The sequence below is a fragment of the Microchirus variegatus genome (genome assembly GCF_963457635.1).
Source record: "Microchirus variegatus genome assembly, chromosome: 11".
Taxonomy (NCBI): Eukaryota; Metazoa; Chordata; class Actinopteri; order Pleuronectiformes; family Soleidae; genus Microchirus; species Microchirus variegatus.
Window position 1 is genome coordinate 1,056,083 of NC_139812.1, and position 26,758 is coordinate 1,082,840.

At 41.3% G+C, this 26,758-nt stretch overlaps 2 protein-coding genes across 3 annotated transcripts in view; both read left to right on the plus strand.

Annotated features, from left to right (window-relative positions):
• The window catches only part of birc6 (baculoviral IAP repeat containing 6), a 91,400-nt gene extending 85,034 nt beyond the window's left edge, over nt 1-6,366 (plus strand). For both annotated transcript variants that reach the window (XM_083897654.1, XM_083897655.1), the window contains exons 70-73: nt 2,414-2,491; nt 2,657-2,845; nt 3,470-3,604; nt 5,185-6,366. In XM_083897654.1, the coding sequence (XP_083753780.1) occupies nt 2,414-2,491; nt 2,657-2,845; nt 3,470-3,604; nt 5,185-5,355 (573 nt within the window). In that variant the 3' untranslated portion in view covers nt 5,356-6,366. The remainder of the gene's footprint in view (nt 1-2,413; nt 2,492-2,656; nt 2,846-3,469; nt 3,605-5,184) is intronic.
• Nucleotides 6,367-17,901: 11,535 nt separating this feature from the next.
• The window catches only part of ltbp1 (latent transforming growth factor beta binding protein 1), a 55,981-nt gene continuing 47,124 nt past the window's right edge, over nt 17,902-26,758 (plus strand). The window contains exons 1-3 of the mRNA XM_083897344.1: nt 17,902-17,963; nt 18,946-19,082; nt 25,627-25,797. Coding sequence (XP_083753470.1) covers nt 18,956-19,082; nt 25,627-25,797 — 298 coding nt within the window. The 5' untranslated portion in view covers nt 17,902-17,963; nt 18,946-18,955. The remainder of the gene's footprint in view (nt 17,964-18,945; nt 19,083-25,626; nt 25,798-26,758) is intronic.

The window sequence follows — 26,758 nt, forward strand, 5'->3', positions numbered from 1 at the left end:
CACATGTACACAAACATAATGCACTTTCTAGTAGTGGTGGAAATAGCAAGGTAAATGGGGGTGAGATGCAATACAATATTATATGATATACCCACAATTATAATTATTTTACCACTGTAGTTGTGTTCACATTACCCATTTTTTCATGAGCATCACCACTTGTTGAAGTAGTTATCAAATTCTGTCAAGCAAATTGTATACCATTTCTTTATCATGTTTTCCTGTAAATGTCTCCTAAACTGTGTCACTCAGGGAAGAATCCCATGAACCCTCACTTGGGCAAGCATATATGAACCGAGCAGGATATAGTGTGTATGATTTCTACAATGCTTTGACACAGAAATGGAAGGTCAGCATCGTGGAAGAAGGGTGAGGATGCGTGAAGGAAGGGGAATAGGACAAAATAGGGGAAGAGGGAGAAGAGACCAAATACGGCAGATTCCTAATGAAATTAGGGCTACAATTGTGGACCATGTTGTCAATCACGGCCTCACTATGGCTGAGGCTAGTGCAAACAAAATGTAGGAAGAACCAATGTGAATTCAATGATTCAAACATTTCGCTTCAGGTAGTGTCACGAGTTCTGAGAGAACACTGAGAGAATAAACTGTCGTAATGAAAACATGACAAAGCCATTTGACTATCTTGTTCATAAACGATGGTGTCAAGACTTCTCATTTTGATGACACTGGCAGTTTCATTGACATGAATACTTTTGAGGAATGGCCTATCTATTTTGAGCAAGTGACATGCTTTTGCAGGTTATCCACTAGGTTTTGCAGTGTGCACTAATTGTTTTTGAGAAATAGTGATGTGAGAAAAGCACCAAAGCTACTGAGAAAAATTGTAGTATTGTCCCAGCCCTACAATCTAGTCACCTTTTAGATGTCTACACTAAGATAATTGCTAGAGTGCCTGCTTAGCAATAAACTCAATGAGAACTCCCTGGAGTTGCCGCGAAACTCATTTTTGAGAAATCCCCACACATCCTGCATCAAAAGTGTGGTTTGATTAGGAATGGTGTGCTTTGACTTTTCTAAGCATTTTGAGTAACCATGGTGACAAAAATTGCAAAAAAACTTAGTCACAGAATGACCACAACCCAGCCCTCAGTGTCATCATACTTTAACATGTGGTTTGAACTTTAAACGTGTCACAAGGCTAGATACTTTTTTTCACCTAAATCAAAGTTTTAATACCTATTACAATTTTTAAGCAAACACAGTTTAAGTTTTATACTTTCTTTTTTTTAGACATTTAAAGATTTTATAATGAGTGCGTATTGCGACGCTAAAGATTCCACAAAAATACAAATTTGTCTAAATTAAACATTAGCCCAAATGTTACTCCACTGATACTCCATTACCAGCTCTAGTCAGCAGGCATGATAAAAAATTTGCTGCGGAATTTTCTGGGATCTGTTAAAGTTTGATAGTATTAGAAATCATAGTTGTTTTTAATTAAATAAAACCGAAAACATTGCTTGGGTTTGGTCTAACCAGCATGGTAAAAAAATAAAATAATACATGCCTGATAGTTCATCACCCATTTTATGGACTGTCGGAAGTTTTTAGACGTCTCTCTTCCATCACACATTTTTGAATATGTATAGCTCTTCCTCCCCACCCTTTCCACCGAGGCACTTGGATCAAGGTGCTGAAGCTCACCCAATTTGCTGCACCTCATTATGCATCTCAAAATTCAAATTAACTTTATTTATATAGCACCTTTCATACATGCAAGAATGTAGCAAACAGTGCTTTACATTAAAAGAAAAGAAAATGAAACAAACCCCTTAAACATCCCCACTCCCCGCACCATCATGTAACACACACACACACACACACACACACACGCTACACCGACACATACCCCCCCATGGCTGAGCACTGATAGACCAAGTGAGGAAAGACCAACCTATGGGAGCCATCCCCACCGAGAGTCGCAGAAGGCCACGACTACAGGGGCTGTCACCGCAGAGACCACCCTGACCTAGACAGCCCGGGGCCCATACCATGGCCATAAGGCCCCGGGCTGGGACTCCCTAACTATCTAGGTCCGCACAGCCCCCAGGACAGGATCCCCTTAGGCAAGCCAGACAGAACCCCCGGAGTGGAGGGCCCCCATGTGGAGAACAATGGAGCTGGAAACTTAAGTAATATCTACAGACAGTCATTAAAGGCAAGCTGTAGTTCCTGCATGCTGGATATCTTGAAGTGAATCCACATATGGGCTGTACAAATAGAAGTACAATATGTCTTGAATTTTACTCGAGACAAATCACTTATAAATATCTGGAAACAACAGATATTTGTCTTCTTTGGTTCTGCATATTATAAAAACATTCCATTTTGCTGGACTTGATCTAACTGTTTATTCTTTTGTGTGTGTTTGTGACTTGTGTGCATAACAGGTGTGCTTAAGTATCCTCAACACATGGCACGGGAGACCAGAGGAGAAATGGAACCCTCAGACCTCAAGCTTTTTACAGGTAAGCTTGTGATCCTCTATCATGTGGAGGACTAAAAGTGCCAAAATTAAATAATTAAATACATGAATTTTATTTTATTTAAAACACAACAGTGGCCATCCTGTATATTTTCAACACTTAAAATTCCTCTCCCCTCCTCGCCTGTCATTCATCAATCTGCTGTAGGTGCTAGTGTCAGTGCAGTCCCTCATCCTGGTGGCTGAGCCTTACTTCAATGAACCAGGGTATGAACGCTCTCGTGGGACTCCCAGTGGAACCCAGAGCTCACGGGAATACGATGGCAACATCCGACAGGCCACTGTCAAATGGGCGATGCTGGAGCAGATGCGTAACCCCTCACCATGCTTCAAAGAGGTAGGAATCACTGCAATTGCAAACCAGACCCTTGTATAGTGTGTCATTGTTAGTGATGCACAGTGAAGTTTGTGGCTGGTAAGGCACTGACTCATTTAGAGTCAGATTTACAAATGTATGAACACAAAAAGTAGCTTATTCACTATTCAGTTGGCAACATTCACATTGACTATTAAAGAGTTATTTCGCCGCTGAGAAGATGAATGTCTATTAAAAATGGGTCATCTGTGGAGTAGAAATGTGAAATAATATTTGAAGAAAGTGCCTTCTTGGCTGAGAAAGGCCAAGAAGTATCACTCATGTACACAGACGACAACTCCCAGAATGCTCTGCGCGCCGCGCTCACTTCCGTCTCAAACTCTCGGAGCAGCGGCGGCAGCGCAGCCATTATGCAACTGAATGCGTCCTGCTGCTGCTACTGCCACATTTTACTAATAGATGCACCACAAATTAGGAATAACAAAGATTTGTCTTTATAAAAAAATATATATTATGAAGAGTTACAGTGTGTACACAGCTGTGCTTTAGCTTCAGATACTTTAATATCCCATAACAGTGATTATTATACATATTATCTCTTGTCTCTGTGTTTGCTGTGCTTGACACTGGGTCGTGTTTTTGCAGGTTATCCACAAACATTTCTACCTGAAGCGAATAGAGATCATGTCTCAGTGTGAGGAGTGGATCGCCGACATCCAGCAGTACAGCAGTGACAAGAGGGTCGGCCGCACCATGTCCCACCACGCTGCTGCACTCAAGGTAAAGTCATCACATGGACTGAGTGTTGTGAGCACAGAAGTTTGTATCACACACGCTCCCACAGAGAATGTTCAGTCAACATCTACAGCGCCACCAAATCTATGTTTGTGTTCAGTATTGACTGTACAGGGCTTTCCACAAGCGCTACTTCAATGACTACAAATATTATATAATATATAAATATTAGTATTATATTTTCCATTATAATAAAATGAGTGCTGTCAGTTAAACGTGTTAATAAACGCTGTTTTTGGCCGAGCACACCGGATGTAGATAGACCGGAAATAAAACAACACACGCTGCGCGAGCCGGCCAAAGAGTAGTCTGGAACACACACACACACACACACACACGATTAATTGCGAGTTAACTATGTCATTAATGCGATTAATCGCGATTAAATATTTTAATCGTTTGACAGCACTAAATAAAATGTATTGTTTTTCTAACAGACTGACAATAATGTCAAACTGAACCGCAATTATTAAAGTTGTTATTCGCTCTGCTTTTACTGATAATAACCACTAATTGCTCTGATCACCACTAGGGCTGTAACGATACACAAACTCACAATTCGATTCGTATCACGATTTTTGACCGACGATTCGAAAAAACATTTTATTTAAACAACATTTACTTATATAACAACTTAATGTAACATTTAATAACAAATATTTTGGAACACTGTGAACAGATTTGAACATAAATAAATAACTAACCAAAGATTTTTCTCTTTTCTGTAACAAAATAACACTGTTGAAAAATACAAAGTAAATGATCAATCAGACTGGGATTTGTCCCCAAAGCATGCTGGGAAGTGTAGTTCTTCATGAGAAGCAGTTTTGTTCTGGTGGAAATAACTTGTTTTGATAAACAGCAAAGGTAAGACAACATTTCTGCTTGTATTTCTTGAAAGTCAGTTGTTTTGCTCTTATTTTGGGGCTGGATGAATGAATCTTGTTCATAGAGTGATAAAAATGGTACCGTTAGAATCTGTGAATTCTCCGCTGTTTACATAATCACGCTGACGATCTGGTGCCACTTTTCAATGTGTGCGCTGGAACTGGTTTTTTCCGCTCCTGCGGGTTTGATCCATCTGTGTTTGGTGAACATAAGAATGGTTTATATGAGCTTTTAGCTGAGTAGGACATCAGTAAAGAAGAGATTAACGCGATTAAAAAAACATAATGAGTTAATGATGACTGTAATTAATTAATCACAATTAAAGCGATAATAACCTGTGCATTGGCATGGTGTAGTTTATGGCTTTTTCAGAATGAAAATATAGCTGGTAACTTGTGCTTGAAAATCTTTGTCCTTTTATTAACCCCCTTTTATATTATGGCTGGCTAGTCTGCGTCTTAATGGAAAGCCCTGGATACATTTAAACCACATGAGATGCTCCCTGTGACACAGAGGTTCACTGTCAACGAAAAGATGAATAAAAACCAGCCAAAAGGCTCAAATGATATCATGTCTCAACAATAGCAAGTCTGTTGTGGATCAGCTCCTGTGTGCTGTGATTTTTTCTGAACTTGTTATTGATAATCTGAATAATAAATAATCTCTGTCACCTGCAGAGACACACTGCTCAGCTGAGGGAGGAGTTCCTGAAGCTGCCGTGTCCCGACGGCCTGGAGCCGGACTGCGACGAGTTCTCAGAGAAGAGCGCCGCCCTCCTCCTCAAAGAGCTGCCGAGTCACGACGCAGAGAAGCCGGGCAGCAGCCAGGGCAGCGACGGCCAGCTATGAAGTCCACATCTCCTTCCCCCTCCCTCCCTCCCATTACCTCCCACTTTCCCCCACAACCATCATTGCTCTTAATGGCAAAGACTTAATGGCATCTGACTACAAAGCTACCACTTTGTCAATATTTGTATGGCAGGATCTAACGGCAGGAAACAAAAGCCTAGAAGAAGGGGACGCGGGAGAAAATGGACGATGACGAGACGAACTCTGAACTATGCCACAACCACATTGAGAACAGTCAACAAAACCTTTTATTTACCTGTAAAAGAGTGTAAACATTTTGTGCTTTTTTTCCAATTGTGAAATAACCACTGATTGGTATGATATTAAACTTGTTTATGTATACATATTGGAAGAGGAAAAATTACAGATTATATAAGGGAAGCTACCTTTAGAGAAGAATGTTTACTGAGTGTTCATTTCCTGTTTTTATTTTTATTTTTTGACTGTTGGAGACCAGACTGGTCATTCATTTAAGGAAACGATATTTAAAAAAAACCAAGAGACAAAAGAAAAGACGAGTAACAAAATCTGCGATTTTGATTTCCCTCAACCCTCACATTCACCTAAATAAAATGTGACCTGGACATTCTTCATGTACTGTTCTCCACATTAAAAAAAACTGTTCTCCATCAACGTGACTGTACATCATGAGACTGTGCGTCAGAACCACATCAGAAGTGTGAGTTGAAGGCTTGTGCATGTGTGTGTGTGTGTTTTCTCTGTGTGTAACAATCCCAGCCCAGTGACACACACAGCTGTGATGTGCCTTTGATCTACAGAGAACCATGAATCAAGACATCATTTCTACAAAAACTTAAAAATTCTGCTCCGTCTGTATATATATATCTATATATATATGTACATATATATATGTATGTATTTATATATATGTATATATATATGTATATGTACGTATATATATGTACACATATATATATATATACATATGTATGTATATACATATGTATATATATATTTACGTATATATAACCTTTTTTTTTTATTCTGTTGAACTCCAGTGAACAAAAAAAATTAAAAATTGCACTTTCTATTTGCTCACTCCTTAGAACAGTCACATTCTCCTTTTGCTAGGACATTAAACGGAGCTTCAAAGTACAGAGTGAGTGTGTTAATGTTTTTTTTTTTCTGACAGACTTGGCTGAGAAAATGAAAATCACGGAATCACAGAAATGAAGAGGACAGCACAGTCAAATTATAATATAATAATCTCATATTTCACTCTGACATTTCATGTGTGAATGTTCTGGTTTGTTTTTTCAAACGTGAGAAAAATCACATCCATCAATATAGTTTTTAGTATATTCTAGTTCATGATTTTATCTTTTTACAATGTTCCTTCCTCAGAAACTATGTGAACTTCACTCATTCAGCTCTTAGTTTTAAAAAGCCCTCTGAATTTATTTACAGTGTCAAACGTGATAACATGAAATATGAAAACGTAAAACAAAAACGATACACAGCACAGATTCATGACACCTACACTGTCACTGGATTTATTATAAAAAAATATATACTTTGCTAATAATTCGACAAATAACAAAACAAATGGATATGAGGACAGTTGGTGTAACAGAAGAGGACACAAGGGACAGGAAGCAGATGATCCGCTGTGGCGACCCCTAAAGGGAGAAGCTGGAAGAAAGACTTGTATATATATATATATATAAGTGTTTAATTTAACGGTCCAGTGTGTAAGAATTAGTGACATCTAATGGTGAGAATTCAGATTGCAACCAATGGAAGACTTCTCTGCTCCCTGCTGTGACCATCAGATCTGTTACCGGACGTGTGACTACTACCTGTTAACACCGATGTATTAGGACAGTTGTGGATGACTAATGAAACTAAACATTTGTATTTTATTTTATTTTATAAGAGTAACAACTACTGAGCTATTTTGTATTTGCCAAGTGTTGCGGCAGAAGGTTTACACAGTACGGAGTAAAAAGCCAAAGTCGGCGGCTCTTATTTTCAAAGGAAATGGTGCTATGTAAGACATGTGTGACTGTTGTGTATGAAGAAAATAAAGTCCAGCCAGTTGGTAACTGCTTCATGCAAGAATGGTGTCTTTTTTGGTTTAAGTTTCACTCAAGCGCTTGGTGATAGAAGAACATACAAACTTAGAATTGCTACTAAAATGAAAGAAAAAGAAAATTTCAAAATATAACATTGTTTTATTTAAAATCCCTGCACCTGCTGTAAATTGCTTTTGACAGGAATTGGTCAAGCTTCACACACGTGCAGAACAAACCAGGTAATGATCGTTTGGCACAACAGTCTTACAGTTCAGCACAACACCATGGTTCACCTGCAGAAATATCATATCTCTCCCAAAACAGTTCACTTTCTGCATCTAAGGCCTCCTACAACAACAGGTCAAATATTTTTTTGTTTTTGTTTTGTTTTTCTTAATTTGGGTCTTACAGGGTTAGGAATGTTTTTCAAATATGAAACTCCATGAATTAAAAATACAGAATGTAAAGATTTATAAAAGCCCGTGTCCATGTCTCCATGTGTCCTGTGGACACTTTAAGAGGCGTCTCTTTTACTATTGCGGTCAATGGGAAAATTGTTTTTTGGGCCCCATGGGATTTTCTGTTGCAGTACCCACAGTGGCCACCATGTAAAAAGTGTCTTCAAGGCAGAGGGGGCGGAGCTACATCCAAGTTCATATTATACATCCATGGCTCTGCCTCCTCCCCCCCCCCCCCCCCCCCTCTCTCCTGTGTGATGACGTCACGTCTGTTCTCTCCGCCGCTGACACTGTTTCACCTCCAGCGGAGAAACTGTCGGGAAGTTCTCAGACTCTGTGACCGAGGAGAGACCGCAGGTCAGCGGCCGTCGGGAAACGCGTCAGCCCCCCGACACAGACTGCGCTGCTACGGGAGGACGCGCTCACTTCTTCGCCGGAGAAACTGGTTTTTTTCCGTGACATGACTTGTTTTATTTCAAACTTTTCTCACTGAAGCTTTTTTTTTTTTTTTTTTTTTTTTTTTTTAACTTTTCGAGGGGACGTTGGCGAGGTCTCGACCACTTTCGTGTGTGTTTCTGTGTCGTCATTTACATGAATATGCTCAGGAACGCATGCTTTTTTTTTGCTTTCAACAAGTGAAAGAGTTGTTTTTGCCGAGGCGAACTTAACCTGGACACCCCTTTCTTCACTCCCCCGACTTTGTTCTCTTGGAGATATGGCTTGGGTTCAATGGGGCCTCTTATTTGCCTTGGCTGCTCTGCTCTCCCCTGTCTGTGTGTCAGTGGAGCAGCGGCAGAGTCATCGCGGCTTCAGGAGGCTGTACGTGTTCCAGTCCGGACCGGGACCGGGACCGGGCCAGGGGCAGGGGCCCGGCTTGGGTTCTCCCGGGGCGGACGGTGGGCTGCTCGTCAGCTCCATCAGGACTCGCCATGGCGCAGCGGGGCAGCCGCATTCGTACAACGTGGAGTTGAAAGCCAACTTAGGCGGCCAGGTTCGGACCCGCAGGATGGGGAACCAGGCGGCGGCAGCGGTGTCTCTGCCCCAGTTCAGCCAACAACAGCAGCAGCAGCAGCGGCTTATGAAGTTGTCTGGGTAAGAAAAGGAGAAAAATGTCTGAGGAATGTGAGCTCGCGAAATGAACTTAATGACTTCCTGTCATAAACCAAATTGTCACAATTCACACACACTAATGTATCCTACCTTCTAAACAATTTTGTAATGATTTAGGCCGCATTATTACACCTAGAGATGCATGATGTACTTTGCATTGGATGTCGGAATCAGTAAATATCTCTTTTCAAGATGAATTAAAGGGGAAGTAAGTAGTTTATAGTGCCATCTAGAGGAGAGGCTGAAATTTACAACAAAGAACTGCTCCTCTGCTCACCCCCTCCCTTCCCTGAGCGCTACGGTGTCCTCAGCTGGTCAAATGTCGTCCTCGTCGTCTTTCTCCGTGTCAGCAGATGAGGTGAGGGAGAGGGCGGAGCTACCGCGGCCGTAGCAGACGAAGCGGAGAGAGAGGAGGCGGGACTTCAGCTACAAGTAAAGAGACTCTTGATTTGTTCTCTCGCGTTTGTCCTTACAGGCTCCAGTAGAAACATGGCATCTCTCTGCTAACAGTGGCTATGCAACCACGGCCCGCGACCATGTTATTTTACATGACTTTTTGAAACACTACGAAAATGAAAGAAAAAATATTATACAGCGACTAGACAATGAAGGAGCACATAATATGTATAAAAAAGTGGATTTATATAAATCCAGAAATACTACACATTGTCCCTTTAAAGGGACACTCCACCCATGTGCATTAAGCTTTGCATTGTTAGAAAACTCAGTCATACTTTTAAATGGGCGTTCAACACTCTCTCATTCTCCCCTGAGACGGGAGAAGTCCGTATTTTCCGTTTTACACTTGTTCCGACAATGACGCAAAATTCGTCAAGAGGGGGGGATTTCTGTAAAGACTACAACACTAGTTAGACTCACCCATAGGGGGACGAGACTTCATTCCCAGAATGTAAACACGGTGTCTGCCATCTTTGCTAACAGTTATGACCGGCTCTGGCTCCCTTTAAAGGGACAATATGTAGTATTTATGGGTTTATATAACCCAAAATCCACTTTTGTATACATATTATGTGCTCCTGCATTGTCTAGTCGCTGTATAATATTCTTTGTTTCATTTTCGTAGTGTTTCAAAAAGTCATGTAAAATAACATGGTCGCGGGCCGTGGTTGCATAGCCACTGTTAGCAGAGAGACGCCATGTTTCTACCGGAGCCTGTAAGGACAAACGCGAGAGAACAAATCAAGCGTCTCTTTACTTGTAGCAGAAGTCCCGCCTCCTCTCTCTCCACTTCGTCTGCTACGGCCGTGGTAGCTCCGCCCTCTCCCTCACCTCACGAACCTCATCTGCTGACACGGAGAAAGACGACGAGGACGACATTTGACCAGCTGAGGATACCGTAGCGCTCAGGGAAGGGAGGGGGTGAGCAGAGGAGCAGGTCTTTGTTGTAAATTTCAGCCTCTCCTCTAGATGTCACTATAAACTACTTACTTCCCCTTTAATTTGGCCTTGTAAACTGAGAAGACAATATAGTTTTCAAATTGATGTGGCCGCGAGGTAAAAGACCTGCATTTCTCCACGGGATTCTATGACAGAATCTGGGACAGCCGGAGGAGTCGCGGTGACGAAGAGCAGCACGGCTGGATGCTGTGAAGAGTTTCTTCAAGACTTAATTATACCATGCTTCAACTGTAAAGGCCACATTATACTTCTCCGACTGCGTAATGCATTATCCGTCTGCGTCACCACGTAGACCACTCGAGCCTTTATACTTCTGCGTCGTGGTGACGGATAGGCGCTGCAATTTCCCGCCCGATCAGTAGGGGTCGCTGCGCAAGGTTGTTGTGCTTTTGGCTACAGTGAGCAGTGGCGTCCGAGGGAGAAAGACTGTTGTTGTTGAAACAGTGGCTGTTTCTCACTTTGCTAAATTGGCCATTTAGAGTCTAAACATGTGCTGTGTGTGTTAAGATATGACGTATTTATAGTTCGGCAGCGACGAAGTCGGCGGTGATCAGCTCCGCCCTCTGTGGACGCTCTGTACTCACTGTGAGCCGGCACAGAGCAGCTTAGCTCGGCCTGTCCTGAGGACCAATCGCAGCTCTTGCCGTCTCCGTTGTCTCTTGACGGAGTGACGGACACTTAAAAAATATTTTGTGCAGTCGGAGACGACACAGAGACTCTACAACAGGCTCTGCGCAGGCTACGCAGAGCACTTTACGGAGGAGTTTAAATTGGGCTTTAAGGATGTGGTCCAGTGGTTCGCAACCTTTTTGAGTCACGACCCCAAATTTAGATGGATGGATAATTGTGAAATACAGTGAATATTATATATTTGATTAAAATGGAATTGACAAAATTGTATTTGAAAAAAAGCCACTTAATAACACAAATGATTTTTTGTTACAGCAGAATTTGACCAACACATGTAAATATCCTTCATTTAACATTAAAAAGTCAAAGAAATAAACCAGGTATTGTGAAATCAAAGGTAATAACTGTATTTGAAGTATGCAATACAGATTGTAAATGGTAGATATTTTATTTGAGTGTATTTACAGTGTGTTGTCACTCTTTTTTGAGAAGCATAAATGTAATAAAACGTTTCATGCGCCATAGAAACAACCAGTGGCGGATCTAGAAAATTCTACATGGGGTGGCAAAGCGGGCGCCAAGAGGTCTTGGCAGGGTGGCACGGGAGGGACGGTACCTTACGCAAGAATCCCCAAATGTAAATGGATTTAACACAACAAAGATACAAATACTTTAAAACTAATTACTGTTTCATCATGAACAATAGGGACAAGCCCAGTGCATCTCTTAACAAGTAAAAGTATTAATAGCAAAATTAAAATCTATGATAAAAAAAGTGCAATAATCAAAAATAATAAAAAATTTATAAGGCTGAGGAGCCTCTTCCTCCCTGTCACTCTCTGCCTCTGTCTCACTTTCTGAATCTGCAGCCTCCTCCTCCGCTTCATCCCTCACATCCTCTTCTCCTTCTCTTATTTCCTCATCTCCTTCTGTGGTCTTTTTTGCTTCAGTGTTCTGCTCTCTAGGGCTGTAAAGTCAAAGTCGACCGGTCGACTAATTGGTTGACACGCTCTGGCTCGAACAAAATTGTGATTGGTCGACTAAATTTTTTTTTTTTATGGTGAATTTCATTAGGAGGAAAGTACCACATGCTAATAGGGGTGTTTTACAGCACCCGTGCTTCACAGGTAACAGCCTGTCTTTAGAGAAACACCCCCCTTGTTTTTGTTACAGTTTGCTTTTCACAGCTCTACTACAAACATGACACATATCATTTAAAAACGCTAAGCTAAGGTTTCTCCGTCCGTTTTGAGTATGAACATGTCAGAATTATTAGCATATTTCAATGTCTAATAATCTAATAATCGTTGATTGGTTTTATAACTGCAGCAGCAGCAGCGTCCAGCGGTCTCGCTCTGTATACCTCAACACTTATTGTGCTGATATCACTAGTTATTTTTCAGTTATCACGGTCTATGGTATTGCGCAGATGAACGTAATGCAAAACGCTGTCAGAGCCGTCAGACTCTGTTGAACTCCAGCCGTGGCTGCAGACTTTTCAAATTAAAAGCCGCACAGGTACTTTGTGGGTGCGGCTCTTTTCAAAATAAAAGAGCCGCAGCCGCAAAGTACCCCCCGTCGATTAGTCGATTTTTGGTCGAAACTTCATGGCTTTAGTCGACCAAGAGTTTCTTTGGTTGATTACAGCCCTACTGCTCTCTCCAGCTACTCTTGCCTGCAATAGTGAAGACGTGAGAAGCTCTGGTTATCCTTGTATCACTACACTGTAGCTAATACGTATAACAAATCCAAAATCAGAAGATATTTATTACACACAACAGTTATGTTTAGACTACTTAATGCTATTGTATTTGTTATTTTCCTAGTTAGAAAAGTAAAAGATGTCACCTGGTTTAACTCATTGCTGTGATAGGTGACAGTAAGTGGTTTTATAGCAGTTCTACTGCTAAGCTAATCAAATCAATATGATCCATCAAGCTATAACTGTATAGTGTGTTGTGACGTAACGCCCGCGAAACGGCGACCCTGTGTAAACGTTATGGATTAAAACATGACAGGTTTTAATATATATATATATATATATATATATGAAGCTGTTGTTGTCTTTACTAAAATCAAAACTAATCAAATCACAAATCACGAGCGAGTGATTTCACATTTAATTAATGGCCGTGCTGTTCTTGCAGACGCTGAATAATCTTAGATTACATTTATTATAAATGTAACTTTAAGTCAAGTTGGTGTGTTTAAACCTCACCTGGGGAAACTGACAAATATTTGATCATGTGAGCCTTTTGTGAAGTGCCAAAAATCCATTTTCCCATGTGTCCCCCCCTTACGACCATGTAGTCAGTGAGAATGAGCTTCAGTGTATCAGGCTGCTCCTTGAGTTGTGGATGTGCAGGTTAAAGATCGACCAATATTTTTCTTCCAGGGCCGATACCGATATCGATTTTTAGTAGTCAAGCAGGCCAATAACCGATATTTGGAGCCAATTTTCATTTGCAGTAAAGTAAAAATATTGGCATCAAAATGTTGAGTAATACAAACACCAACACTTAACTACATTTAAATGAAGCATGTGTTTATTGAACACAAAGTAGGGACTCTGGTGTGTCTGCCAGTCGATGGTCTTTACTATCACTCTGCCATCTGCCGTTCCAACAAGCTGCGGATTATTGAGGCGACTTTCAGGAGAGCTGTGTTCCACTACCTGCTGACAGCAAGAACCACAATGAAAATATTTATTTACTTTTCCAAAAAAATCACATTTTACTGCATTAGACTGCATATTACATATTGCAGTCTAATAAAATGAACTAACCTGAGCGATGTCTGCCATAGTATTGACTCTGGTCCTCATGAATGCTTGCTTGATTAGTCCAAAGCCACAGTCGGGGGCAAGTTTGGTGTGGCCAACAATCAGGAAGTGGATGCATAGCGTGGAGTGAAGCTTGTGTCCAACCTGCCAGGCACCGTACCAGAGCATGAAGTTGTTTTTGTTTTGTCCACTGCAGTTGTCACAATGAAGATCCACGTCTGTTTCTCCAACTCCAAAGTTGCTGAAGAAATGATGCATGTAGCTGATGACTTCATTGCTCCCTTTACTTGACGACATGCCTTCATCAATCAGAAAATGTACCTGTTTTTGCAGCCCCTTCACAGGAGACACCAAAAAGGCCACATTTCCGTGGAGTCAGGAAGTACATTGGCCCAAGCTGAAGAGGGTTTGAGGGAAAGTGCATCTGAAGAAGACAGGGGGAAAAGGATTAGATCGAATGAAAGCTGTTTATTCATGTCAATCTAATAAACGAAACACTATAAAAACAGTACCTGCTGTGCAAAATCAAAACTATAGTGCATCCTGATCTTCTTGCTTGCTGATGGGGAGGGTCCAAAAGACAACTGAGAGTCAACACAAGTCTTTAGGCTAGATGATCCTGTTGCTTATTGATGGCTTGTGACTTTCTCTCATCTGGGAGGTTTGCACTTCTTATCAGCTGCTCATTATTCTGTTGGCACTGCCAGCAGAGATCTGTCCGCGGCCTGCAGCTCCTGATGTGTGGGAGGAGCTGGCTCCACAGTGCTTTGAAGCTTGATTTACACACTGCACGTTCACCTGAAAAGACAAATATTATGTTTATGTTCATTCTAATGGCTCATAGTGTTACTGGTCTATATAAGCACACTGAGGAGCAGTGCAGAGAGCTCCGGTCAGCGGCTTGTCTGGAGCAAGGATCACATCGCAAATTTGAACTATATCGATATACGCAATATGGTCTAGTTCCATATCTCATTTAAAAATGTATCGATATATAAGATATATCGATATATCGCACAACCTTACCGGTGAGTATTTGTGGAGGCCAAAACATCAGATAACTGTGGTAGAACATTTTGGACTTGCCTCGAACCCTCTGAACCCTCTGACATCAGCGTAAACTACCGTAGTTGTGTACTGAAGACCTCAAATGAAACCTGATGTACCCTGTATCTAACCTCTAGTATATTCAGAATCAGGCTCCTGTAAAAATCAGTGAAGACCAGTGACAGATTTGCAATATGGCATTCCTCCAGTGAGCTGAAGAAACAGTTGATTTTGGCATCCGAGTAAAGGAGATAACTCTTAGTCATCAAGAGTGACTTATTGAAATAACGTGTCCTAATGTCAAAAAAAGTGCCAGAGCAAAGTGAACGTTGTAGGCTGTAGATCTGCCGGGATCTGTGAGTACAAATCAGCTTTTAACTTTGATATAGAGGAGTAGAGCACTATGTTTATGAGCCTGTGCTTGATTTCTCTCTACAGGGTGAATGTCTGTGGGGGACAGTGCTGTCATGGCTGGATTCAAGCTCAGGGGTCGCAGCGCTGCACAAAACGTAAGTGCACATTGAAGTTTTTTTCAATACACTGTCTACTAGGCTTTTAGCTAGGATTTTTTTAGAGGGTGTCCCCGCCTTGCCCTCTGGACCCCCCCTTCCAAAAAAAAATTGCCGGGCATGCAGAGCTTTTGAAAATTTGTGGTAAAAATGGGGCATTTTGAGGCTTTTTGAAGGACCATTATGGCGACTCATGAAGTAAGGGCAAGTAACTTGAAATTAAATAAAACTGAAAAACCTAAATTAATCATTGTGCCAATTTTGTTTTTAATTCATTTTATTTTATTATTTTTTAAAATATAATTTTGTTGTTATGGCTGGGACTGTGTGTTCTGACATCACTAAAGTCAAGGCATTGCAATCATAGAGGGTGCCCCTCATCTGGTGCGGGCCTTTTTTTTTCTGCGCACCGCCCCTGCTGACTCTGCTCTTCTCTCTCCTGCATTGTGTGCCACTGTAAGCGGACCCTTCGTATGGATGGAATATATAATTTCTCTGTGCGCAGTTTCATCACCACATTCATATATGACACGTACATAATGATCTCTATGACGAGGATCGATTACAGTCGCTATGAAATACAGGGGATCCGAGTAGATATGTTGTTGACAGATTCTCAAGAGCGCACTTTTTATTGTTTTTACTCCGTGGTCTCATTCTTTCTTTGAGAAGACGCTTTAGCGCTGTAATTAAGGGAATAACAGATGCATCAGATGAGCTGATCATTTTAATTAACTGCTGGTCGACTGCTGCCTTCTTTATGTAAGTTTGTGTCGCTGATATTAACTCTTTCACTTCCAGCCATTTTCAGAGCATTTTGACCTATCTTTCTTGACCCACAGAATATTGTGTTCTATGACTAAAAACAAACAGTGAAACTACCAAAAGAAAGAATCTTCTCTCTTCTGGAAAAAAGTTTGTTACTACCTTTTTCCGTTCTTTAGTAATCAGCATTAGAAAATACTCACTCAAAAAGGTCTTTTGATGGCAAAACAACAACTCATTTACAAGATTTGTCAGTTGAGCTGGCCATTGGGGATATAAGTGACGCGACAAATGTGGCATGGGATATACGCGGCTCCGTAAATCCCTCATTTCATGATCGCCATGATCTCCCTCGTCACAGCTCACATTTGCGACACTCTTCTTCACCCAACTTCCACCACACATGCTCTGTTTGAGTGTGAGCTGTTCTCTTTCACAATGTCTCCCTCCTCAGTCCTCATCTCTGGTCTTCTTCTCATGATACTGATCGCTCATCCAAAAAGCGCAGTCAGAGCTACCACCTACATGGTGGTCAATTTCAACATTACACTTAGTTTACAGGTTTGATATTGAGGTACAAGCTCCGCCGGAGTGTCTGGCGCCCCCCTCTGGCAGAAAACGCAATTCTGTAGACGTCAATGGCAGTGAAAGAGTTAATCTGAAGTGTTTTTATCACTGAAGTTACAAAATAACACTTTTGAACTTCGTGATTGAGGTAGCAGTGGATCAACAAACGCCTGTGTGCTGTGATGTAAAATCAGAGTGTCTCTATCAACTTTGGTGAGCAGTTATCAAAACATCATAAACGTTAAAGTCTCAACTCAGACAATGTGCTCTCATCGTGAGAGAAAGCACCAGACATACCAGCAGCTGGGGTTGATTAAATTTGGTGAAAATTTAGTAGCTAAAAGCTGGTTGTATTTGTGTCTGAACCTGGTTCTCTGTACACCAGCTGTGTCAGCCCTGACTTTGTGTCAGTACCTTTGAAAAACCTGAAAGCTGTTGTCTGAAATCCATATCTTATAAAATGAAGTATAAAACAATAATTTTAACAGTTGATTGTGATATTGACAGCTTTCTTGCTCTCATTTTTTTTTTCTTATGGCTTCTCCCTGTCTTAGGGTTGTGGATCATATGTCCCCATATTTGATTTGGCAGATATTTTACACAGACTACCCTTAACCCTCCATTTATCGAGGCTTGGGACCAGCACTAGGAGAACACTGGCCCACTCTTTGATGGGGTCAATTTAGAGTGTCCAATTGACCAAATCAAGGGAAGTAATGGTTAGTGGGTACACTACAGTTACAGTTACACAAGTCCCCTTGCCACGAGACCATGGGCTGCCCCCTCATTTTAGACTAGATACTGTCTGAGAGTGTTCAAAATGAATGTTTGTACATATGATTGCATCACTATTTTTGTGTATCACCTCATTGTCACTCATTATCCAATGTGTCTCCCTCCCTCCCTCTCTCTCCTCTGTTTCTATTTGTCCTCTGTCTGGGTTTGGTGTTATAGCCAACTGCACCCCTCAGTGCCAGAATGGAGGAATGTGCCTCAGGCCTCAGCTCTGTGTCTGTAAGCCTGGCTCTAAAGGGAAGGCATGTGAACAGAAGACGGCATCCACGCAGCCCTTTCCTGCAACGCCGGGGAATGAACCCACCACTGCTCACAATAATAATGGATACAATGTGGTGCCCCAGCGGCCCATACCACAGCAAGTGCCTCCCAGTGGCTATGCTTCTGCCCCCTCACCGGCCAGCAACATGGCTCCTCAGATGAAAGTCACTGTCAAGCCGTACCCTCAGCATGTGCGACCACATTACATCCAGCAACACATCCAACAGCAGTAAGTCAATCAATCAATTAATTAATCAAATCTTTATTTGTATAGCCCACAGTTTACAAAACACAGTTTGTCTCACGAGACTTCACAGGGTTGGTAACATCCTCTGTCCTTAGACCTTCGACCAGGGTAAGGAAAAACTACCAGGAAAAAAAACCCTTATCACAGGGAAAAATAGGTAGAAACCTTAGGGAGAACCACAGGTGAGGGATCCACTCCCTGAACGGACAGACGTGCAGTAGATGTTACCCAAACATTCAATACACAATTACAAAGAATAGACAGAAAACATCTTTAAATGGAAGGATCATCTGGATCACTGGGTTTGTCACAGCCTGTAGTGAAGACTGTTGTGGTCAGAGACTTGGGGATGAAGGAGTCCTCTTTCCTGTCCTGACCTCATGTCGTTCACTGGTGTCAGCAGAACTGTAAGAGATTAAAAATCAGTTAGATATGTGCTACAAGGGGTTTTATGGACATGTCATAGAGGGACATCGGGTAAATGGTGAAGGTTGAGAAATGGCACGGTAGAGAAAGTGCGACTCGTGCAAAAGTCTGTGTGCTCATTCTCAGTGTATGATGGAAAATTACCCCCAGCAGTCTTGGCCTATGGCAGCATAGGTTAGACTATTCTAATCAGGACATATCTGATCTAGTTTTGATGCTAAAGTTTGATTAATGTGTTCGTCTAGTGATAAATCCTGGTCAAATAGAACCCCCAGGTTCCTCATTGTACTGCAGGGGACTGGGGTGTTACTACCTAGGTTTATAGCTTGATTTGAAAATGGTGCTCTTATGTGTTTTGGCCCTAGGACTATGACCTCAGTTTGTTAAGCATTAGACAGTTCTGGGTCATCCATGTCTGGATGTCTTTAAGACAATCTTGGAGTTTAATTGAGGGGTTTGGGTCATCATACAGATACATATCGCTGGGTGTCATCTGCATAGCAATGAAAATTGATTGTGTTTGCTTCTTTCTCTCCAGGATCCGACCCATGCCCATGCACCCAGTTCAGAGCCAGCAGTACGTCCTAAAGCCCAAATACTACCCCACACACACACAGACGCATGTTCAGTACCACCCGGAGAGGCCGATCCCACTGAGAGAGGGACACAGCCATGGTGAGTAAGAAGAGGGAATTTCTAAATAACAATGGTTTTGGAAACTTATGTAACATGTATTTTTCTTCCATTGTCTCCAATTTCCTGTGGTTTCCAAAAAAACAATGCTCAGATTTTAGATGCGCAATCCATCACATTCACAGATACTTGTGTCACTGCCAAAAATGACTTTGGTTACTTTTTCAGTTCAGCTGTATTACTGTGCATCGTTATCATTATTCTGATTAATCAGTTATTTCTTGTGGCTTCCAGCAATAATTTGAGATGACACTCCTCCAAGAATTTACATTGTGCAGTGTTGGATATTAAGAAGGTTCTAAGTAGTGCTTCAAAATGCAAAAAGAAAACAAATTGAGTTGTTTGCAATATAGACTGTTCATCAGCTGATCAAAAGTTTAAGACCACATCTAAAAAAACAAAAATCCCCGAAAATAGAAATAACATTTTCAAAAAAGGACTCAGTAATGAGTAGCTGCGCCGTTCTTGTTAATCACCTCAAACATCTGTTTTGGCATGCTTGATCACAGTGTTTCCAGGAGGCTAATGGGAATGTTGCTCAAGTGGTGAAGATGGCTTCACGGAAGGCATCCACTGTCTGAAACTGTGAATAAGTCCTTTGTCAGACGGGCATTGTGAACTGCAATGTTGTCCTTTTGAAAAACCCAGTCATTACCACACAGACGACGGCCTTCAGTCATTCATTTTATAGATTTAATAGTTATTTATTGAAGATTTTACATAAAACAGCCTAATGAGTAAATAAAGACACAACTTTCAGTGCTTACCAGAGTTTTTCACTTATAGTTCCTTATTTATTATTATATTTATTTATATATTTAGAGAAATTAAGTCATATTTGGAATCTCAGAACATTAAATGTACACTCTTGTGCTTAGAATTGTATATCATATTACATAAATAAGAATAAGGCACTTGGCAATTGGAAATTAAAACAATAAAGTCTACTTTACACACGTGAGTTGAAGACGTGACGGTAAATTTATTGATTGAAAAAAAAAACTCGACCTGTTCTGTCTGCCTGACTCATTGAAATGGCCCATCATGTCCCTGGACTTTACGATGGACCGGCAAAAAGACGAATATTTAGCATCTATTCTGTGTGATCATAGTGGAGTGAGAGCATGAGCGCTGAGGGAGAGGCGATTGAAAACAAACAAGGACACGTGTGCATGTGGTGTTAAACTTATAGGCTATAATCTCCTCGGGTGTTGTTTATTGATAAACCGGATGCCGCCCCACGGGGTGAGACACATTAGGAGATGAATTATTCCCACAAAGTAATGATAACCGTAAGGGTCTCATATTATTATTGTGCATCTGGCCCCAGCTCTAAAGCGGTCGCGGCAATTATAATGTAGCGGTACACGTGTTGAAGTAGTTTAATCTCCAGAGCCAAAGCGCAGGTTTTCCTCCATTATACTTACTACAGCCTACTTATGTCATATTTTTATTTTATATTTCTTAAAAGTTTATCCTAGAGGGCTTTGAAACTTGGACTCTCACTGCCTTACAGTCCTCCGCTTCTCCTCCGAGTCTGTGGCGCTGCATGTAGAGGCTTCAGTGTGGAGTGAGGGTTGTGGGCGGGACATTGTTACACAACCAAGAGAGTGGTGACTTCAGGCAGAGACGCTGCATCAGAGCCAAAGGAGCGCGTTTTAAAATACATTAATTAATTATATCGGTTATTGGTGAAAAAAACGGCCGATGCCGATTATCTTAAAAAATGCAGAATATCGACCGATATTATCGGCCAGACCGATAATTGGTCGATCCCTAGAGAGGAGCCTGGTAGCCAAATAATCAAAATGGCTAACTTCCTCATGCAGGAAGACACTGCTGTTACTTGATAAAGATAAATGTGTAACAAAATAGAAAACAGAAATTCTGCAGTGCTGCCAGAATTCCCTGGCGCAAAAATATTCACTCTGGGATATCACCTTGGTGTGGCCACCAGGAGCGCTCCAGTGACACAATCTCTGTCACTGATAGGTCAAACTGTGAACAAGAGCAGTTTTACAGATGTTTTAACACAGGTACTGTATGTTTAGGCAGAATATTTGGGCACATTTTGGCACCATATGTGCCATTTGACCTTTCTCAGGTACCAGACTGGAAAACTGATTATATTTCACTGATATATCACTATGGTTTTGGATCCATCCATATTCAGCTTATTTTGACTAATTTTGAAAATCACTCAGAACTCTATATATTTACCATATAAATAAATGAAAGTTGAATCCAACTGGAATATATCAATCAATCAATCTTTATTTATATAGCCCACAGTTTACAAAACATAGTTTGTCTCACGGGACTTCACAGGGTTGGTAACATCCTCTGTCCTTAGACCTTCGACCAGGGTAAGGAAAAACTACCAGGGAAAAAAAAACCCTTGTAAAAGGGAAAAAGGGTAGAAACCTTAGGGAGAACCACAGGTGAGGGATACACTCCCTGGACGGACAGACGTGCAGTAGATGTTACCCAAAACATACAATACACAATGACAAGAATAAAAAGTGAAAAAAAAAAAAAAAAAGTCTTTAAATGCCAGGATCATCTGGATCACTGGGTTTGTCACAGTCTGTAGTGAAGACTGTTGTGGTCAGAGACTTGAGGATGATGGAGTCTTCTTTCCTGTCCTGACCTCATGTCGTTCACTGGTGTCAGCAGAACTGTAAGAGATTAAAATCAGTTAGAGATGAGCTATATGTAGATTTATGTGCTACATCTCATGGGGGTACATCGGGTAAATGGTGAGGGATGAAAAATCGAGGACGGGGTAGAGAAAGTGCGGCTCGTGCAAAGTCTGTGTGCTCATTCTAAGTGCATGATGGGAAATTCCTCCAGCAGTCTAAGCCTATGGCAGCATAAGATAGACTATTCTAATCAGGACATACCTGATCTAGCTTCGACTATAGTCTATGTTAAAAAGGTAGGTTTTCAGTCTCACCTTAAAGGCAGAGACCGAGTCAGACTGTCTGACTGAAAGCGGAAGTTGGTTCCACAGGAGAGGAGCCTGGTAGATAAATGTTCTACCACCGATTCTACTTCTAGTTATTTTAGGAATAACCAGTAGACCTGAGTTCAAGGAGCGCAGCGGTCTATTCGGCTGATATAAAGTGATTAAGTCACAAATGTAAGAAGGTGCCTGATTGTTCAGGGCCTTGTATGTAAGTAGAAGTATTTTCGATTCTACTTTTCACTGGGAGCCAGTGAAGAGAAGCCAGGACAGGAGTTATATGATCACGTCGTCTGGTTCGAGTCAGTATCTGTGCTGCTGCGTTCTGGACCAGTTGAAGGCTTCTCAGGGACTTACTAGGACATCCAGACAGTAAGGAGTTACAGTAATCCAGCCTAGAGGTTATAAAGGCGTGGATAAGTTTCTCAGAGTCTTGTCTTGATATAATATTTCTAATTGTCTTGATGTTGCAAAGGTATAAGAAGGCTGTTCTACATATATGCTTAATGTGTTCATCCAGTGATAAATCCTGGTCAAACAGGACTCCTAGGTTCCTTACTGTAGTGCAAGGGACTGGAGTGTTACTGCCTAGGGTTAGAGCTCCAAGTGCTGCTCTTGTATATAATATAAATATAAATATATAAATATATATTAACAAAACTGAGGGAGAGATGCTGGAGCAGATGTACGGTGCTTGGCTACAGGAATAGCAGTAAACGGGCCAGAAGTGGTAGATGAAGCTGGCATGAACACGTCATCATCATCATTATCATCACCTGTGGAGTGACTCGTTGAGTCTTCAATCACAGTCAGAGGACTGGTGGAGTGGCACCCACATTCCCCTTAGAAACACCAATGATGGACCAGATCCGAAGATAGTATATGGAACAAAGAACACACATGTGCCTCTATAGCCGCTCTGTCTTTATGTAAACAACCAGGAACGTTCTTATTTGTCTAAAACGAATACAGAAGTATAAATTGGCAGGAAAATAATTTTTGACCACGGAACAGCCTAGGAAAGACATACCTTTATGATTTTGCAAACTTTTTTTTCCTACTCTCTGGCTGCTAGCTTGCTGAGCTTTCACCAAAATACACCAAAAAATTTCACAACATCTTATGGAAGAGGTTTTAAAGTATTAAAAGTTTTTTTTCCTTTCCAGCTTATGAGTTCCTTTGTATGGTTGTGCTCTATAGATTTATTTGCAAACTAAACCTGTTTTCTAAGTTAAATATGGGTTGCTGATTACAGCTTGAAGTGGCAATAAGGTCTTAAAATATTTTGAGACGCTCTTGAAAAAGCCCTAATTCCTTCAGTTTCAATAGAGTTCTACGCACCTTGTGCTCAAACCCTAAACATTGTTTGCACATTGTTTGAATCACTTGATTTATGAATGCAGGTTTTTTTTTGTCATTGACCTGAAACCAGAAGTTACATTGTGCCAATGCAGGCTTTGATTTTATCGAGTGATTCTTTAATTAAAAAGCTGAAAATTGTTTTTCCATTTGAGTTTTTGCTGGGAGCCATGCTTACACTGGGAATGTGAATACCTGTCTTTTATGAGACTCTGTTCATATGTATGCTGCACAAAGCATTTTGAGAGAAAAGTTGAAAAAAGAAAGAAAAAGACCAGCTTTGGAGGGCAGTCAGAATTACAGATCAACAACAGCCATAATTCACAAGCTGGTGGTTTGTTATTGTGGCTTTTAAATTCAAGGCCAAGAGCCAATGTCAACCTCCTGTATGCATCTATGACTAAGTCAATATTTTTCAAAGAATCTGTAGACTGCTCTCCGAGGTTGTACTTCTGGCCACAGCCAGACTCACCAGCTGAGGTATATTAATGAGGGAGGTCAGCAGACAGGACTGTGTTGGTGATTGTCTTTGATTGGCTTTGCTTTCCTGCATACTTAAGAAGACCCAGATTCGTCTCCAGGACAAAACAACTTTCATGGCTCAGTTTAATTTCAGCTGGCAGTATGTCAATGCCAGGGAAATGGACAGACATCAAAGTTAGAGACGAGAGGAGGGAGGGCAGCCACCAAGATCATTCCTCCCAAATCATTCACGTTCAGTACATTTGTGGGGACACTGAGAAATTACGGGTTTTATTTATGGTTTCCAAATCAATAAATAGCAAAGCTCTGTTGTATTTCAAGACCTCTGTGTCCATGGCCTGCCAGAATGTGGCCCCAGACATTCTGAGGTTGATTTTTTTTTTTATCCTGAACCAGTACAGAAATATCTAATTGCAAATTTCTCTGACCAATGTTATACTTTGAAATTAAAGTGTTTTCTATAAATTACTGTCCAGGCCTATTGTATTCTTCTTGACTGTATTAAATGTCTACCAAATGCATCTTCTAAGTTTCGACATGAAAAGGATCCTTTCCTGCCTTTCTAGATTTAACTTGGTTTGTTTTACCAGAGATAGCGTAACTGACTGTTAAGGCCACATTATACTTCTCCGACTGTGTAATGCGTTATCCGTCTGCGTCACCACGTAGACCACTCGAGCCTTTATACTTCTGCGTCGTGGTGACGGATAGGCGCTGCAATTTCCCGCCCGATCAGTAGGGGTCGCTGCGCAAGGTTGTTGTGCTTTTGGCTACAGTGAGCAATGGTGTCCGAGAGAGAAAGACTGTTGTTGTTGAAACAGTGGCCGTTTCTCACTTTTCTGTGTCACGGAACGCAGTTTTAAGATAATTTGAGGCGAGAAATTGGCCATTTAGAGTCTAAACATGTGCTGTGTGTGTTAAGATATGACGTATTTATAGTTCGGCAGCGACGAAGTCGGCGGTGATCAGCTCCGCCTCTGTGGACGCTCGCTGCTCACTGTGAGCCGGCACAGAGCACCTTCGCTCGGCCTGCGTAAACTACGCAGAGCACTTTACGCAGGAGTATAAATTGGGCTTAAGAAGAAGAAGTTATTGTCTGTAGTCCTTCTAAAGGCTACTGCGATTAAGACCTGGTTTCGGTGTTGACTTGAAACACACTTTTTTTCTTTCATTAATGTGCTCACATTCCAGCTCACATTGTAAAAAGTAAAGGATGAAAGAATGAGAGAAAAACTGGAAAGCGAGGAGCGCAGACAGAGCAGCTGAAGGTGGCCTGTGCCCGGTGTCTGTCTTGGAAGAAAGCTTGATATGCTCATATGCCAATATCCATCTCTCACAGACTTACAGTGTGATGAGGAGTTGGAAGGCATCCCATCCCATTTTGTTTGCTGACTTCTGTCTCTCCGAGATTTTTTTTCTTTCCTTTTTTTTGCTGTTCATGTTTCAGAGGCACCACTCAACTTAGGATCAGTGGAAGAGGAAGAGAAACGGATAGTAGGTATAATACTGTATAAGAGCAGGGAGGCAATGCATCAATTTATTTTATTTGAGCATTAAATAGTGGATTATTTTCCCATTGTTTTGGCTGGAGCCTCAGCTCAAGTTTGTTCCTGGAAGTGATATCATAACATCTTGCAATGGATCAAAGAATAACCAGGTTGCATCTGCTCTTCCTTCTCCTCCTCCTCCTCCTCATGGTCTGCACCATATTTACGGCAGTGGTGGGCAACCATACAGGACGGATCAAGGTAGTCTTCACACCTACTATCTGCAAATTAACCTGCATTGGAGGCAGATGTCACAACAACTGCGAGCTAGGAAACACCACCACCATCATCAGTGAGAACGGCCGCGCCACAGATACGCTGACAGCACCCAACTTCAGAGTAGGTAAGAGATCTTTTCCTGTTTACTTGGTGAAGGACATGATCTTGTACTTATGCTGAGTTCCATTTGTAGTCACTTGGTTTGCAGAGCCATCCTGGAGTGTTGTTTGTTAGCTTTCCAACAGGATTTACATTCAAGCATAATACATCATTCACCGGTGTTTGAGTTGATATTTATCTCATATTTGTTTCCCAAAACTTTGTATTCCTCCTCTGCTATCTATAGATGTACTTTGTTTCACATTCACCCTCTGCTTCCACACAATGATTGGACCTTCCATTTGGCCCAACATTTCAACTAAAGACCTCCAGTCTGTCATCATTAATGCAAGAATAACTGCTTCCATTAGATTTAATCACATCTTTTTTGTGAATCATCAGACCTGTAGGCATGTCAGTCTGTTTCGTGAGTGAAAAAAGTATTTGCTAAACACGTTTTCTTTGTCAACTGCAACAAAACCTCAAAAATAAGAAAAAAAAAATGCAGGGAGGAATTTGAAAAGATTAGTGAGCCCAATGTTCACTATGACTTTTCAGACAAACGCACTTATGTTTCTTGATGACTTCAGCCCGCTGGTTAAAGTACTGCAGCTTGTTCAATTTAAATTTAAACGTGACACCTTGGGCTGTAATGTGTGTGTAGAACTTTCTAGCAGTTGCCCAGCGTGTACAGTGCGAAATCAAAGGGCGATTGTCATCAAAGCAGTCGTCATCAAAGCTTTGATGACCAAAGTGCTTCTTGTCTATAGCAAATCCTTTATTTGAGGCAGTGTCTGCCGTGAGAGTGAGCATGCGAGACAGCAAAGTTACCCCAGTTCACTGATATCAAAGAGGAAAAAAGAGTAATCGAAGAATGCGCCTACATCGATAACCTTCTCGACCTCCCACAACGAACTACAGCACCGAGATGAGATCCTGAAAGAAGCGGAAAAGATCCTGAAAGAAGCGGAAAAGATCCTGAAAGG